The sequence below is a fragment of the Rattus norvegicus genome, chromosome 18 (assembly GCF_021556685.1).
Source record: "Rattus norvegicus strain SHRSP/BbbUtx chromosome 18, alternate assembly SHRSP_T2T, whole genome shotgun sequence".
Classification (NCBI taxonomy): domain Eukaryota; kingdom Metazoa; phylum Chordata; class Mammalia; order Rodentia; family Muridae; genus Rattus; species Rattus norvegicus.
This window is the reverse complement of record NC_141551.1, coordinates 63,161,061-63,174,857: the sequence shown is the minus strand read 5'-3', so window position 1 is coordinate 63,174,857 and position 13,797 is coordinate 63,161,061. Positions and strand designations below refer to the sequence as shown.

Below are 13,797 nucleotides of genomic sequence, written 5' to 3'. Positions count from 1 at the left end.
CCAGAGGGCAGTTGAATACAATATTGTTCTTTATTCTTTTTTTTTTTTTTCTTTTTTTCGGAGCTGGGGACCGAACCCAGGGCCTTGCGCTTGCTAGGCAAGCGCTCTACCACTGAGCTAAATCCCCAACCCCATTCTTTATTCTTCCCGGGGAGATGCCTGATGCTCTAGTAGTCTGCGAAAACCAGTTTCTACCCATGGCATACTCCTACATTCCTGCCCATTCTTAGGTATCTGTATTGGTGGCATTGTCTAACAAAGAGGGAAAGGAGTTGATAATTTGATGAAGTAAAAAGTATTCTTTATGGTTGTTTCTTATGCCAAAGGCATGCTTTTGTTAGAAAAAATGAATTCTAGCTAATGAATGCCTAGTTTTATAATCCTAACTTTTTTTTGTTGTTGTTGTTTTGGTTTGGTTGTTTTTATTTTGAGACAGTTTCCCATGTAGACCTGGCTATCCTCGAACTCAGATCTATCAGCCTCTGCTTCCCAAGTGTTGGGATTAAAGGACTGACATGACACCTAGCTAACTTTTAATATATTAATAGGGAACTAAAATATAACGATGTTCTTGGATGAATCCCAGGTCCCCAGTGGTCTTAATCCTTTAGAAATTCAAGTCTCATTAGGTTGCAGAAAGTTTTTAATTACGAAATGTCAGCCTGTTCATAATTCAAAATGTTTTTTCCCTTTGTATTAATGTGATAGCTATCTTAAATCTCAGCACCACTCCACACCACCCTTTTGGAGACAGGGCCTGGAATTTGTAACTGCATCCCAGGTTGTTGGAGAACTCAGAACAGTCCTGTTACCTAAAAGTTAGCTACTGTGCTTGTACAGAGAAATTGTATGTAGTACCTTCCACTTGATAAACACTCGTTTCCACTGAACTATATCCCTAACCTCTTCAAATTATCTTTTGACGTCTCTTACCTTTTATAATCCTGTCTCTACCTTGTGCTGCCCATCCCCCTTACTCTCAAGGATGACAGCAGCCTCCTGGCTGGCCTTTGTCCCTCTGGACAAGGCTGACCTGGAAATACAGTCAGCTCACCCTTTGGTTTTGTTTTTGTTTTTTTGTTTGTTTTTGTTGTTGTCATTTTTGAGACAGGCTCTCACTGTGAACCTATGTAGCCTTGGATGGCCTGGAACTTGCTGTGTAAACCAGATTGGCCTCACTTACAGATGCCCCTACTTCCCTTTCCAGCTCTGGGATTGCAGGGGTGCACCATTGTCTCTTAACTGCCATCCGCTTGTGTTTAAGAGCACACTTGAAAGTTGGGGCCCTATGATCTGCCTGCCTTGCCTGCCTTTCCCAACACACTCTGTGTACCACCAGGTATAGCCAGGACTCGAGCTCCCTCCTAGTTCTCCAGCAGGCTCTTCCTCCAGTCCTCAGTGGGCCCTACACAAATTCAATGTCTTTGTTTAAATATCAGGAGGGCTTGCCTGGCTAACCTAAGTTGGGTCATTTTTTTTTTTTTACTTTCTCTCTTCCTTTTGTGCCCCTGATAACATATTACTAGTTGTCATCTGTTGTTAATTTTTGTTTATATTTACTAAAATGAAGGCTCTGTAAGGCAAGGGCTAAGTCTGACTTGCTCTATGTGTATTGGTGTTTATCCATGGTGCTTTGTAGGAGTCCAAGGATTTGTGAAACAGAGGGGTGCATCTGTTGAAGGCTTTCAGTTTTAGCATGAAACAGGACATATTTGCACATGGTCAGGTGGGTCAGATTGATTTGAATCACATAGGACAAAATTAGTAGTTCTGAACCATTTAGTCTAAAATTTTGGAAACTCATTTTGGTGGGTATTCCTTGCTTCTTTTTAGTCAGCTAATTTGCCTCCCATTGATAATATGTGACTGACAATTCAAGAAGTCTGTGAGGTTTGTTACTCCAGAGAAAGCTGTCCACATTTATTTAACATTAATATTAACATTGTTAATATTAATTATTTAATAATATTGATCTACATGAAAATCTGATTTTTTTCCTGAACCTACCTTAAGGTCTATCTACAGGCTGTGTGGTTCATTAACATTATAGCTGTGTCGACGTGTGTGAGAAGTGTGTAATATCCAATCCTGAGCAGCCAAGATTAAGGGGGCCATTTAGGGGCATTCCCAGAAATGTTCTTCCTGGGACTTTTGGAGCATATTGGTTAACTGGAGTTTTTCTGATTATTAACATTTAAGGTTTAAAATGTCTAAAAGGGCTGGTGAGATGGCTCAGCTGGTATAAACTGGTAACAAACTAATAACGTGAGTGCTAGCCGAGAGTCACGTGATAGAAGGAGAGAAGCAACTGTTGTGAGTAGGGAGCGGTTCTCTGACCTTCACACGTGGCTGATGGTAGTGTGCACACACAAATAAATGAATACAAATGTAAAATTTGTAAATGTCTCATAAAGTAAGTGGGATTTTGCTTGTGTGTTTGTTGTTTTTAGTAACAGGATAGTAACAGGCATTGTCTACCAGGTTACTTTGTTACTTAAACCCATTTGTATCACTTTATAAGGATTTTCTAATTGCTAGGCCTTGAGGGGGGTCTCATCTTCAGAGCAGATCTTATACATTGAGTTAAAAATACAGATCTGAAGCATAGTCATGGTCCTTATAGCCCTAAATACAGAGCTAAGCTTTTAACTTTCTGAGCAAATCAGTCCTCCTATTTTTGTGAGAATTTTGAGATACTTGAAAACTTAATGATTACAACCATTTCAGATTTTATTAATATCTGTTCTAAATGTACCCAATGAAATTATAACATGATTGAAAGCTAATTTGCTATGATTACAATCTGAAGACTTGTTAAGGCCTACCATAGTTTAGATTATTGAAAATGTAGAAAGTGAAACCATGGTTTTTCAGAGGTGAGAGGGATTCCTTGAGTGTGGTTTCTCTGAAGCAGAGGTAGCCAGCCCTTGAAAAAGGACTCAACGTTGATGAAACAGAAATGCCTTACGTTGTACTGGCAGGCCGCAGCAGAAGGTGTTGGAAGAAAGCAGTTAATGTGCTAGGACAGCATGCCTGCAATCCCAGCCGCCATAGCAATAAACAATGTAACAAAACCATGTCAGCACCTTTGACGAAGCTAGGGGAGCCCTAGAGTATCTCTGTAGCCCTCCAGCCTGCTGTGTTGACATGAGAGTGTGTGTCAATCAGTAGTCAGATGAAGAGACGTCACGCTGACTTCCCGTTGTCACCTGCTGAGTGAATGGAATGTCCAAGGCCCTCTCAGCTCTGATGACAGGTGGTTGGGATTTCCGATTCCTAGGTCAGTACCTGGGTGTGGAATTGGATGACAGAGTTTTGTAGGTGGTTGGGAATGTTGTGCTCTCAACCTGCATGTTTTCTTGAGGTGCTCAGCAGTTTGTGTGGGACAACCAAGTGTAGTCGCACAGCTACACACAAAGTTTTTGGTTTTCTTAGAGAAAAGTTGTACCTGAGGACTTTTCCACCCATGGGCCAGTTCCCGAACAAGGACTCGGAGCTTAGTTATTTATGACTATGCCTAGTCCATAAGCTTTGGCTTGCTCCCTGACTAGCTTTTAAACTACTCTATGCCTGCCCACACGCGTGCGCACACACTTGCTAATAGGCCAGCTTCCAGGCGATGCTTCCCCGCAGAGCGCAGGAGGTTATCCCTATGAGGGATCTTCGTATCTTTAGTTTTGCATCAGAGGTGATTAGAAGGAATCTAATTTCAGTAGTGATGCTTTTTAACACCATTCAACAGTTCCTTAAACACATTATTTTCTGGTGCAAAGACTTGCTCACAGATTCTTATAGCTGTCCTAGCCAGAGTTGCCAGTCTCCTGAGGGTTTCTGAATCTGCTGAATCAGGCTGGATAGGCTCAGGTGTGCCTTTGCAAAGTGGAGTTCTCCCATTTTTGGTGGGCAGAGTTAGTTTTTCAAGTTGGGTAATACCTCTACTCCCAGATCAGCACCTAGAGCTTCCTCTCCTTCCCATAGGTTAGGTTTGTATGTTGTCACATAGCACAAGCCATGACAACCAATAGCCACTCAGGGCCGCATAGCCAGACCTTGTCTCAAAAATCAAGCAAGAAAGTCCAAGTTAGTATAGGTTTCTAATATTGTTTGTTGTTTGTGTGTTTGTTTGCCTTTTGGTGGGAAGAGTGAGAGCAAGATGTTATAACTCAGGCTGGTCTCAAACTCACTACATTACCAAGGATGATCTTGACCTTGTGATTCGCTGACCCTCATCTCCCAAGTGCCGGAATCACAGGCATGAACCACCATACCTGGTTTACACAGAGCTGGGAATTGAACCCAGTACTTTGTGCAAGCACTCTACCAACCAAACTACATTCCAGAATTTCTGTGATTCTTTCTTCTTTAAGAACATTTCTTATTGATGATGTGATTCATGTACTCTTTTTTTAAAATATGGAACCCAAAGCACAGATTTTTTTAAGGTTTATTTATTATTTATTTTATATATGTGTACACTGTAGCTGTCTTTAGACACACCAGAAGAGGGCATCAGACCCCATTACAGATGGTTGTGAGTCACTAAGTAGTTGCTGGGAATTGAACTCAGGATCTCCAGAAGAGCAGTCAGTGCTCTTAGCCGCCGAGCCATCTCTCCTCTCCAGCTCCTGATGATCCATGTACTCTTAAAGATGTTGTTTTTATTTGTGCCACAGTTTGGTGTCCTGTCCTCTCCTGTAAAGCATTCAGTAAATGTTTCCTCACAGACATCTATGCTCTGCTTTGAGCTGTTTCTTGCAGTATGCTTTTGAGTAAATTAATTACTGATTTCAGGAGTCCTAACTCCTATAAGTAATGTACCAAAGTATTGTGATCTGAACAGTCTTATAATTATATAAATATGTATATATATCACCACATATAAATACAATTTCATGTTAGCAACAAACTTATGCCATATATTTAGCAAGTCCCACTTTCTATATAAAAGCCTTATAATAAATTAAGGTAATTTTATACATGTGTTTTTGTTGCTTATATATAATTTATGTTTTACAATACCTAAGGTTCCCATTTTCTTCTAGTCTTAATTTCAGCTACTGTTTTATAATATTTAAGATTATATTAATATTATGAGTGTTAAGGAAGGGTTTCAACTTTATTTTTTATTTTAAGAATTGGGTGGCGGAGCTGGAGAGATGGCTTAGTGTCAAGACTACTGAGTGTTCTGCCAGAGGACCAAAATTTAATTCCCAATACCCACATTATGGCTCACAACTCCAGTTCCAGGGATTTGGTGTAATTTTCTGACCTCCTTGGGCACTGCATCCATGTGGTGCACAGACATACATGTAGGCAAAGTAAAAATTAACAAATAAATAAGTAAAAAAAGTATTGGGTATGATTATATTTTCTTTTCTTTCTTTTTTTTAAAAAAGATTTATTTATTTCATGTATGTGAGTACACTGTAGCTATCTTCAGACACACCAGAAGAGGGCATTGGATCCCATTACAGATGGTTGTGAGCCACCATGTGGTTGCTGGGATTTGAACTCAGGACCTCTGGAAGAGCAGTCAGTGCTCTTAACCACTGAGCCATCTCTCCAGCCTGATTATATTTTCTTTGATGTCACCATGAACAGTAAGATGGGTAAATAGTATTTAAACATTGAGGTTTCAAGCATGTTAGAGCCACTACTGTGGAGCAAGCTGGGAGAAGGAGGAGTTAATAGAGTGTTACTGGAGGGAAGGCTGTGCAGACCTGTGTGCATGACCCTTAGACAGTGACACTTAAGAGCAGATGGGACCCATGAGATGGCCTTAGTGAGTAATCCAGAGTCTGATGATCTGAGTTCAGTCCTCAGGACCTACAGAGTAAAAGGTCCCCCCACACATGTGCTGTGGCAGCTGTCTGCATGTACATATACACAAGTAGATAGATGTGAAAAGACAGAGATGGGGAAAATTAAAGTTTCTGCTAGCCCAGTACAGTTATTGTTGGTTCTTTTGTATAATAAATGACTGTCTTCTGAAATAGCTGCTTTTATTTTCTAAGTATGATTTTGTCCCAAATTGACAAAATATATGGTTGTACAAGTCTTGGATATTATGTTTTATCGATGAGAACAGTTACTATTGTATCGAACAGCCAGTTGCTGTTCAATTTGAGAGGTTTCTTTCTTCCTTTGAGTGGTTGTTTTGACACAAGGCCTCACTCTAGTTCATGCTGGCCAGAAGCTCTAGACACTCCTGCCTCAGCCCGAGTCAGTGAGTCAGTGTGTGTCTCTTTCTCTGTGTTGTCATTATTTTTGAGACACTGTCTCACAGTGTAGCTCTGGCTGTCCTGGAACTCACCATGTAGAGCAGCCTGGCCTTGAACCCAGAGATCTGCCCGCCTGCCTCTGGGACTATGGTGTATACCGCCATGCCTAGCTTTTTTTTTTTTTTTTTTTTTTTTTTTTTTTTTTTTAAGTTCTTTAGCTCATGAATGCAGGTGGTGGCGGTTGTTGTTGTTGTTGTTGTTGTTGTTGTTGTTTATACAGGGTTTCTCTGTAGTAGCTCTGGCTGTCCTGGAACTTGCTCATTTCGTAGACCAGGCTGGCTCCAAACTCACACTCATAGAGCTCCGCCTGTCTCTGCCTCGAGAGTGCTGGAATTAAAGGCCTACACTACCATGTTTGGATATGCAGTTTTGTTTTTAAAATCTTTTTTTTTTTGGAGTGGGGTAGTGAGACAGTCTCATTAGTCCTGGTTGCCCTGGGCCTTGCTATATAGATCAGGCTGGCCCAGAACTTACAGTAATCTTCCTTCTCCACCCTCTTGAGTTCTGGGATTCTGATTATGCAGCCAGCTTGGTGACTGAATAAACCAGTAACTCTGTATATGCAAAACTAACAAAAAAATTTTAGTATTATTTAGTATTTAGTATTTTCTTAGCTATTTTTATGTTTAATCAAGCCTAGGCAAAAGTTGTTTGAGTATGTTATCCATGATTTAAAAACCCACAATCATTTGAAAGTAACTTTTTGCATTTTTATTACAGGTAAATTGGGATATTCACATTGTACAGAAACAGAGGTAAGAGAAATATACAAATATTTCTGTAAAAAAGCTTATACTTTTTGGTATGACTTGAGTGGTGAACTCTTGCCGTGGCTCCCAGTCTTCAGATAGTTATATGGAGAACAGACACATATCGTCTCCGTTCAGGAAGAACAGGTGCGAAAAGAATCAGGTACTTGTCCACTCGTCTATAGCATTAGAAGAAACAGCTGATTTCCTGTATTTGTAAAATTACTTAACACCCAGAGCCCTGAATGAGAGTGTTTTAGGAGTGGTCTGTTTTCTCATAATACAGTCTGGTATGTCATAATAATAACGTGCTGAGGATGAGAACCTCCATAGTGCTTCTTTAGTAGAACAAAATTAGGACATGGGCATTGCCCCAGTGAGAAGAGTAATGGGAAGAACTGCGCGCTTGGTCGCTCGCGCTCTCTCTCTCTCTCTCTCTCTCTCTCTCTCTCTCTCTCTCTCTCTCCCCCTCTCCCCCCCACCCCCCCATCCCCGTTTTGATTTTTCAAGACAGGGTTTCTCTGTGTAGCCCTGGCTATCCTGGAACTTGCTTTGTAGACCAGGCTGGCCTTGATCTTAAAGAGATCTGCCTGCCTCTGTCTCCCAAGTTCTGGGATTAAAGATGCACACCACCACTGTCCAGTTTGCTTGGTTATTTCTAAAAGAAGTTTCATGATTTTAATTTTATTCCAGATTTTTATGAGAAATTTCATGTGATTGTTTGTGCTCTTGCAAGGTGTCAAGGATAACATTAGGTACCAGGCCATCTGTAGCAGACCACCATCCTTAGACTAGCGTAGTATCAGCCTTGTTAACGCCTACATAATTAAGAAATTGTATCGGGCTGGAGATTTCTCAGTGGTTAAAAGTACTGACTGCTCATCCAGAGATCCTAGTTCAAATCCCAGCAACCATATGGTGGCTCACAACCATCTGTAACGGGTTCTGATACCCTCTTCTGGTGTGTCTGAAGACAGCGACAGTGTAAATAAATATATCTTTAAAAAAAGAAATTGTGCATCTACTTTTATAATGCATCTGGATATTTCAGTAAATTTTAGTTTTATGTGAAATGCACAATTCCTTAAAATGTTATTTCATAAACAAAAACCAAAAAAATACATTCTTTTTATATTCAATTTATTTTTATATTTTCTACTCAACTTTGAAGGTACAGATACATTTTTAAATTAGTTTTTTAAATGGATTAACGTATAATTACTATTTTTGATGTATTTCCCACACAAGTTAAGGAGTAGGTTCAATCTGAGTCAGAAGATAGTTTTGTCGTAGTTTCAGGATCTGTGAAATTTTGAGTGGTGCATTTTTTTCATCCCAGACCCTTGCCTATAAAATAGAATAATTTCTGTTAAACTCACAGGGCTGTGGAGCTGTAAAGAGAGAGTATATGTGGAATACGTCATTAGCTCCAAGGCACTGTTGTAAATTAAGAGTATACTGTCAGTCTAGATCCGTCTGCATCTGTCTGTGGTCCTGATGTGAGGCTTGGTCCATCCAGTGGTGCATTGCCATAAGGTCAGAGTGACTTTGACACTGTTCCCACCTGGAGGATGACTGTCAGCTACTTGCAGAAGTGTGAGATCTGGCTGTCTACTCCTAAGGCCGTTAGAGATTTAGAATGTTGTTTAAAAAAAAAGTTTTTTAATATTTTTTGTTAAACAATAGTTTTCTTTCCTTTAAAAGTGTTGTTTATATTAATGTGTTGCAGGTTAAAGAGGTTAACTTAGTATCTTCAGTCTTCGTTTTGATTTCCAGCACCGTGAACATTAGTTGTTCACAGGCTGCATCAATGATTCTCTTTAGCAGCCATTATTATCTAAAGAGTGTCGAGGTTGGAAACCCGGGCACTGTGGGGCTGAAGAGCACCTGCAAGTGCGACTTGGTCTTGAGGAGGTGGAGTTGGGGGAAGAGAGGAAGCTAGAGGGCTGAGGCAGCATGTGCAGTCACTATGGGGGTGGGTGGGCCATATAAAAGCTAGGTTGCACTGGGCTAGAAGGATTCTTTTTTTTTTTTTTTTTAAAGATTTATTTATTTTATATATATGAGTACACTTCAGACACACCAGAAGAGGGCATCAGATCTCATTACAGATGGTTGTGGGCCACCATGTGGTTGCTGGGATTTGAACTCAGGACCTCTGGAAGAGCAGTCAGTGCTCTAACCGCTGAGCCATCTCTCCAGCCCATAGAAGGATTCTTTGAGAGCTGTCTTAGTTCTGAATTGACTTTCTCTCAAGGAAGGAGACTCCCATATCCTAGTGTGATGCGGAAGCCTTTCGTGCTCTCGCTGGTGGAAAGTCAGACTGAGAATGTATGGAGCTAGCTGCCTCAGACTTCAAATCTGAGCTAACGAGTGGGTGGAGGGTGGTGGAGGGGTGGAAGGGTTCGTCCGAGCCCTCCTGTCTTTCCAGAGTCCTCAGCCACAGTGGATGGCTGTGAAGGAGGCTGGAAGAATGAAGCAAGCCTTGGCATAGAATGTTGTTATTCTTCCTTGGGGGATCAGGAAGGACCTGATTCCTAAGCAGGGTTCATAGGCTAACGGAGGGAAATAAAATTACCTTTTCTGAGACTGAAGGAGCCTGATCAAAACAATGTAGTCCACAAAGAGTTTTTATAGCACGTAAAAACCATGTTATGAATTATCTTTTAGTTTTTAAATATGATTTTTAGTTCATTCTTCGAGAGTTCATAAGTATATACAATGTATTTTATCAAAGCCACTCTTATTTTCACTCTCTAACTCCTCTTGGATCCTCTTCCTCCCCCATCCCCAAGGCCCTTTTAAAAAAAGATAAAAAAAAAACTACTGAGACAGTTTGTGCTGCCCCATGTGCATGGATGAGAGGCCATCCACTGGAACATCATCAGGCTTTCCCTGTGCTGGTTAGGTTTTGGTTTTCGTTGTTGGTTGGTTGGTTGGTTGACTGGTTGGTTGGTTTGGTTTGTCATTTTGATGCAAGCTAGTTTCATCTGGGAAGAGGGAATCTAAACTGAAACATGCTTCCATCAGCTTCTCTTGATTAATGAGTGGTGTGGGAGTGTCACCGTGGGCAGTGACATCCCTGGTCCTCAGTTGTATAAACAGGCCGAGCAAGCCGTGAGGGGCAAGCCAGTGAGCAGTGTTCCTCTGGGGTCTCTGCTTTAGTTCCTGCTCCAGGTTCCTGGTTGAGCTCCTGCCCTGATTTCCCTTCATGGTGAAGTGTGATAAGATGAAATAAAGTGTCTCCTCCCTTGCTTTTAGTTAAGTTTATCACAATAGAAAGCAAAATAGAATATTTCCCTAGCAGCCATCAGCTGTCAGTAAATCTTCAGCCCAAGGCAGAAGCTTATGAGCCCCTCCTCTCAGCCCATGCTGAAATGTCAATTGGCTTAATCTTGTGCAGGTCCTGTGCAGGCAGCCACAACTGCTGTGAGTTCATGAGTGCAGCTGTCCTGTCATGTCCAGAAGACACCTTGTTTCTCAAGGACCTCCAGCTCTCACCTTTCCTGTGGCGCTCACTGAACCTGGTGGCAAGAGTGTATGATACAGATATCTCATTTATGGCTGAGCACACCACAGACATGTGTTCCTGTGCTTTGACCACAGTAAACGGTACAAGGAAGCTTCTCAGATGAGGACTGAAAGCACTGATCTGTGGTATATTATTTATATCTGTGGATATTATTTAAAGGGCAATTTTAGCACTGTGTCTGTCTGATGAAATATTAGTAAGTTCTCTCCTAGTGCTTGTGAGCTTACTAGCCATGAGTTTATGGTCAGATTACTGTACCAGGGTGCCGGCTTTCCTCCTGTGGAAAGGCCTTAAATGTAGCAGGAAGTGCTGGCTACTCTAACGTTCCCGCTAACTATTGCACCCGGGAGGATATCAATCTTGCCATATGCTGGTCATTATTTGTAGCCCACAGCGGTCACAGCTGGGTAAACGTGTTGATGTCATCCCTGCTGCAGCTTACAGATCACTTTCTGGTACCATTAGAGCCAGCCATTAGGGAGGAAGCTTCAAAATCAGTACCAGCTTGGTCTCTCCATGTCCTGTGATCAGTGTGATGCTGTCTTCAGCAGTAGGATCTTACCTACCATGAGGTTTGGGAAGACAAGGAGGGGCAAGGCAGTATCTGGTATTGTTTGAGGTTTTGTCTTTGAGGACAGATGGACACACACACACTCACACACACACACACAGTACCCCACCCCCATTAGGTTGTTTTGTTTTGTTGTTATTATTTTGAGAGAGGGTCTCTTTATGTAACCATGGCTGTCCTGTAACTCACTAGGTAGACCAGGCTGGCCTTAAAGTCACAGAGATCCGTCTGCATTTGTCTCCCAAGTGTGGAGATAAAGGAGTGTGCCGCCATGCCCAGCTGGCTAGGTTTTGTTAACTTGATACAAGCTAGGATCTGGGAAGAGGGAATCTAAATTAAAATGTGTCCATCAGATTGCCTTTGGCACATCTGGGGTATTTTCTTATTAATGATTGGTGTGGGCAGTGCTATTCCTCGGCATATGGTTCTGGGAAGCATAAGGAACGTAGCCGATGGTGAACCTGGGAAGCAGCCAGGAAACAGCATCCCCCATGGCCTCTGCTTGCATCCCTCCGTTCTCCCTTCCTGATGGACTATAACCCGTAAGCAACAGTAAACCCTCTCTCCCTGAAGTCGCTTTTGGACATGGTGTTTTATCCCAGCAACAGAGACTTAGCTAAGACACCCGCTCCCAACATGCTGCACTGGACTGTGGCTGCTGGGGGCCTCCTAAGCTCTGGTGTAGTGTAATTCTCATTTACTCCCTCCTACCCTGGCCTGTGCGTGTGTGTGTGTGTGTGTGTGTGTGTGTGTGTGTGTGTGTGTGTGTGTAGGAAGCTTATTAAATAGGTTTCCTTTTGTATTCTTCAGACATCCTATTATTGTCTCTTTTCTGCCCTCTCCTTTGCCCTCACTGGTCTTATTTTTTCTATAATTCCTTCTTTTAAATTTATTTTATTTGTGGATGTTTTACATTTACTTATTTAGTGTGTCACACATGTTTATAGAGATCAGAGAACAGTTTTTGAGAGTCATTTCTCTTGCTGTGTGGCTTCTGGAGGCTCAAACTCAGGTAGTCAGGCCTAGTGGCATGTACCTTTAATCATGGAGCCATCTCGTGGCCCCTGTAATTTTCTTTTTAATACTTTTCCTAATTCATAGAAACCAAACTGAAATTGAGTATAAAGAAAGCCAGGAGAGTATGTATAGATATTCAGTCAGGCCTTCTTCCTTAAGGCAATCTTGTATATCTTTAAATCAATTGTTTTTACCACATCTCTCCCTTTGGGAAGCTTTTGTTATTTTCAGTGCTGGGTATTTACCTCAGGCCCTGGCACATGCTAAACCAGTGCTGTTCTTCAAAGCTATACCGCAGCCACCTGGGAAATGTTTTCACATACTTGATGCTAGCGTTCTCAGCATTGGAGTTTGTGAAGGAAACACCCCTTGTCTTGTCGTGTCCTGACTCTTTAGGACTTTGAGATGGGGGTCTTGCTGTACAGCCTAGGCTGGCCTCAAACTCATGTGTAGCTCAAGATGGCCTTACCCATGCAGCTGTGCTTCTGTAGGTCAGGGCAACTGGGACGTACCACTGTGCCAGGCTAGCTTTCTAGGGAAGGGAAGTCTTTCATATGATTTAAACAAAGGCCTGGCTTTCACTGTGTAGCACATGCTGGCCTATAACTCGCTCTCCTGAAGCTACCTCCTGAGTGCTGGAGTTCAGGTATGTGCCATCATACCAGGCGTCAACATGAACATTTAAAAGGTTTTTTTTTTTTTTTTTTGGAGCTGAGGACCGAACCCAGGGCCTTGCGTTTGCTAGGCAAGCACTCTACCACTGAGCTAAATCCCCAACCCTAAAAGTTTTAAATAGTTAAATTTCCCCTACTTTTTCAGTTCTTAACTTTTTAATTTTAATTAAAATATAATTACACCTCTTTTTTTACCCTCCCCAAACCCTCATGTTCTCTCCCTCCAACCTTTCCCACACATCCCTACTGACTCTTGAATTTATGGTCTCTTTCTTTTATTATTGTATATATAAACACTATATGAATACACCCTGAGCCTGTTTTATGTTGTTTGTATGTATATGACTTTAGACCACAAATGACTTGGTTTTTGAACATATAATTTGCGTACAGTGAAGCTCGCCCTTATACGTTGTTTTTCCAGTGTTTTATGGGTGCATTCCTCTGTTAGCCGTCCTTATAACCAAATTCTGTCATCTTTGAAACTCTCACCCCATTTCTCTTCCCAGCAGCCACCGGTCTCTGGTGCTCTTTTTAATGCTTTAAGGAGACCTGACTCTCTCTTCCTAGAAGTGGCTCACAGCCCGGCTGCTGACTTATAAACTTGCGAGTGGACGACTGGCCTGTGCTTGCGCTTGCCTGTCCAGAAGGCAGCTCTGGTTCAGGGTTAGGGATAGCTGCTGGCACTGCCATTTTACAGGGTTGTTTTTACTGCTGTTGTGTAAATAGTATGAATGGATTGTAATCCTTGATGAAATTGCTGAATTTTCTAGATTGTAACTTAATTTGTAATTTCTAGTTTCAGCCTGTTCCATTCTGTCTTGTATTAACTGCTGCCAGTTACATAGCACTAGAGCCTTTTCCCTCTGAGAGGAAGGTGGCTAAATGAATAACTAGAGCAGGCTGCTGTTCTTGGGCCGGATTGGCTCATTTTAAGTGGACTAGGTTAATGCGTTATATAACATTAGTTTGT

The 13,797-nt window shown here is 41.7% G+C and overlaps 1 protein-coding gene across 6 annotated transcripts in view; it reads left to right on the top strand.

Annotated features, from left to right (window-relative positions):
• Positions 1 to 13,797, top strand: part of Spire1 (spire-type actin nucleation factor 1) — a 129,769-nt gene that overhangs the window by 15,944 nt on the left and 100,028 nt on the right. For all 6 annotated transcript variants that reach the window (NM_001415684.1, NM_001415681.1, NM_001415682.1 and 3 more), the window contains 1 exon segment: positions 7,002 to 7,036. In NM_001415684.1, coding sequence (NP_001402613.1) covers positions 7,002 to 7,036 — 35 coding nt within the window.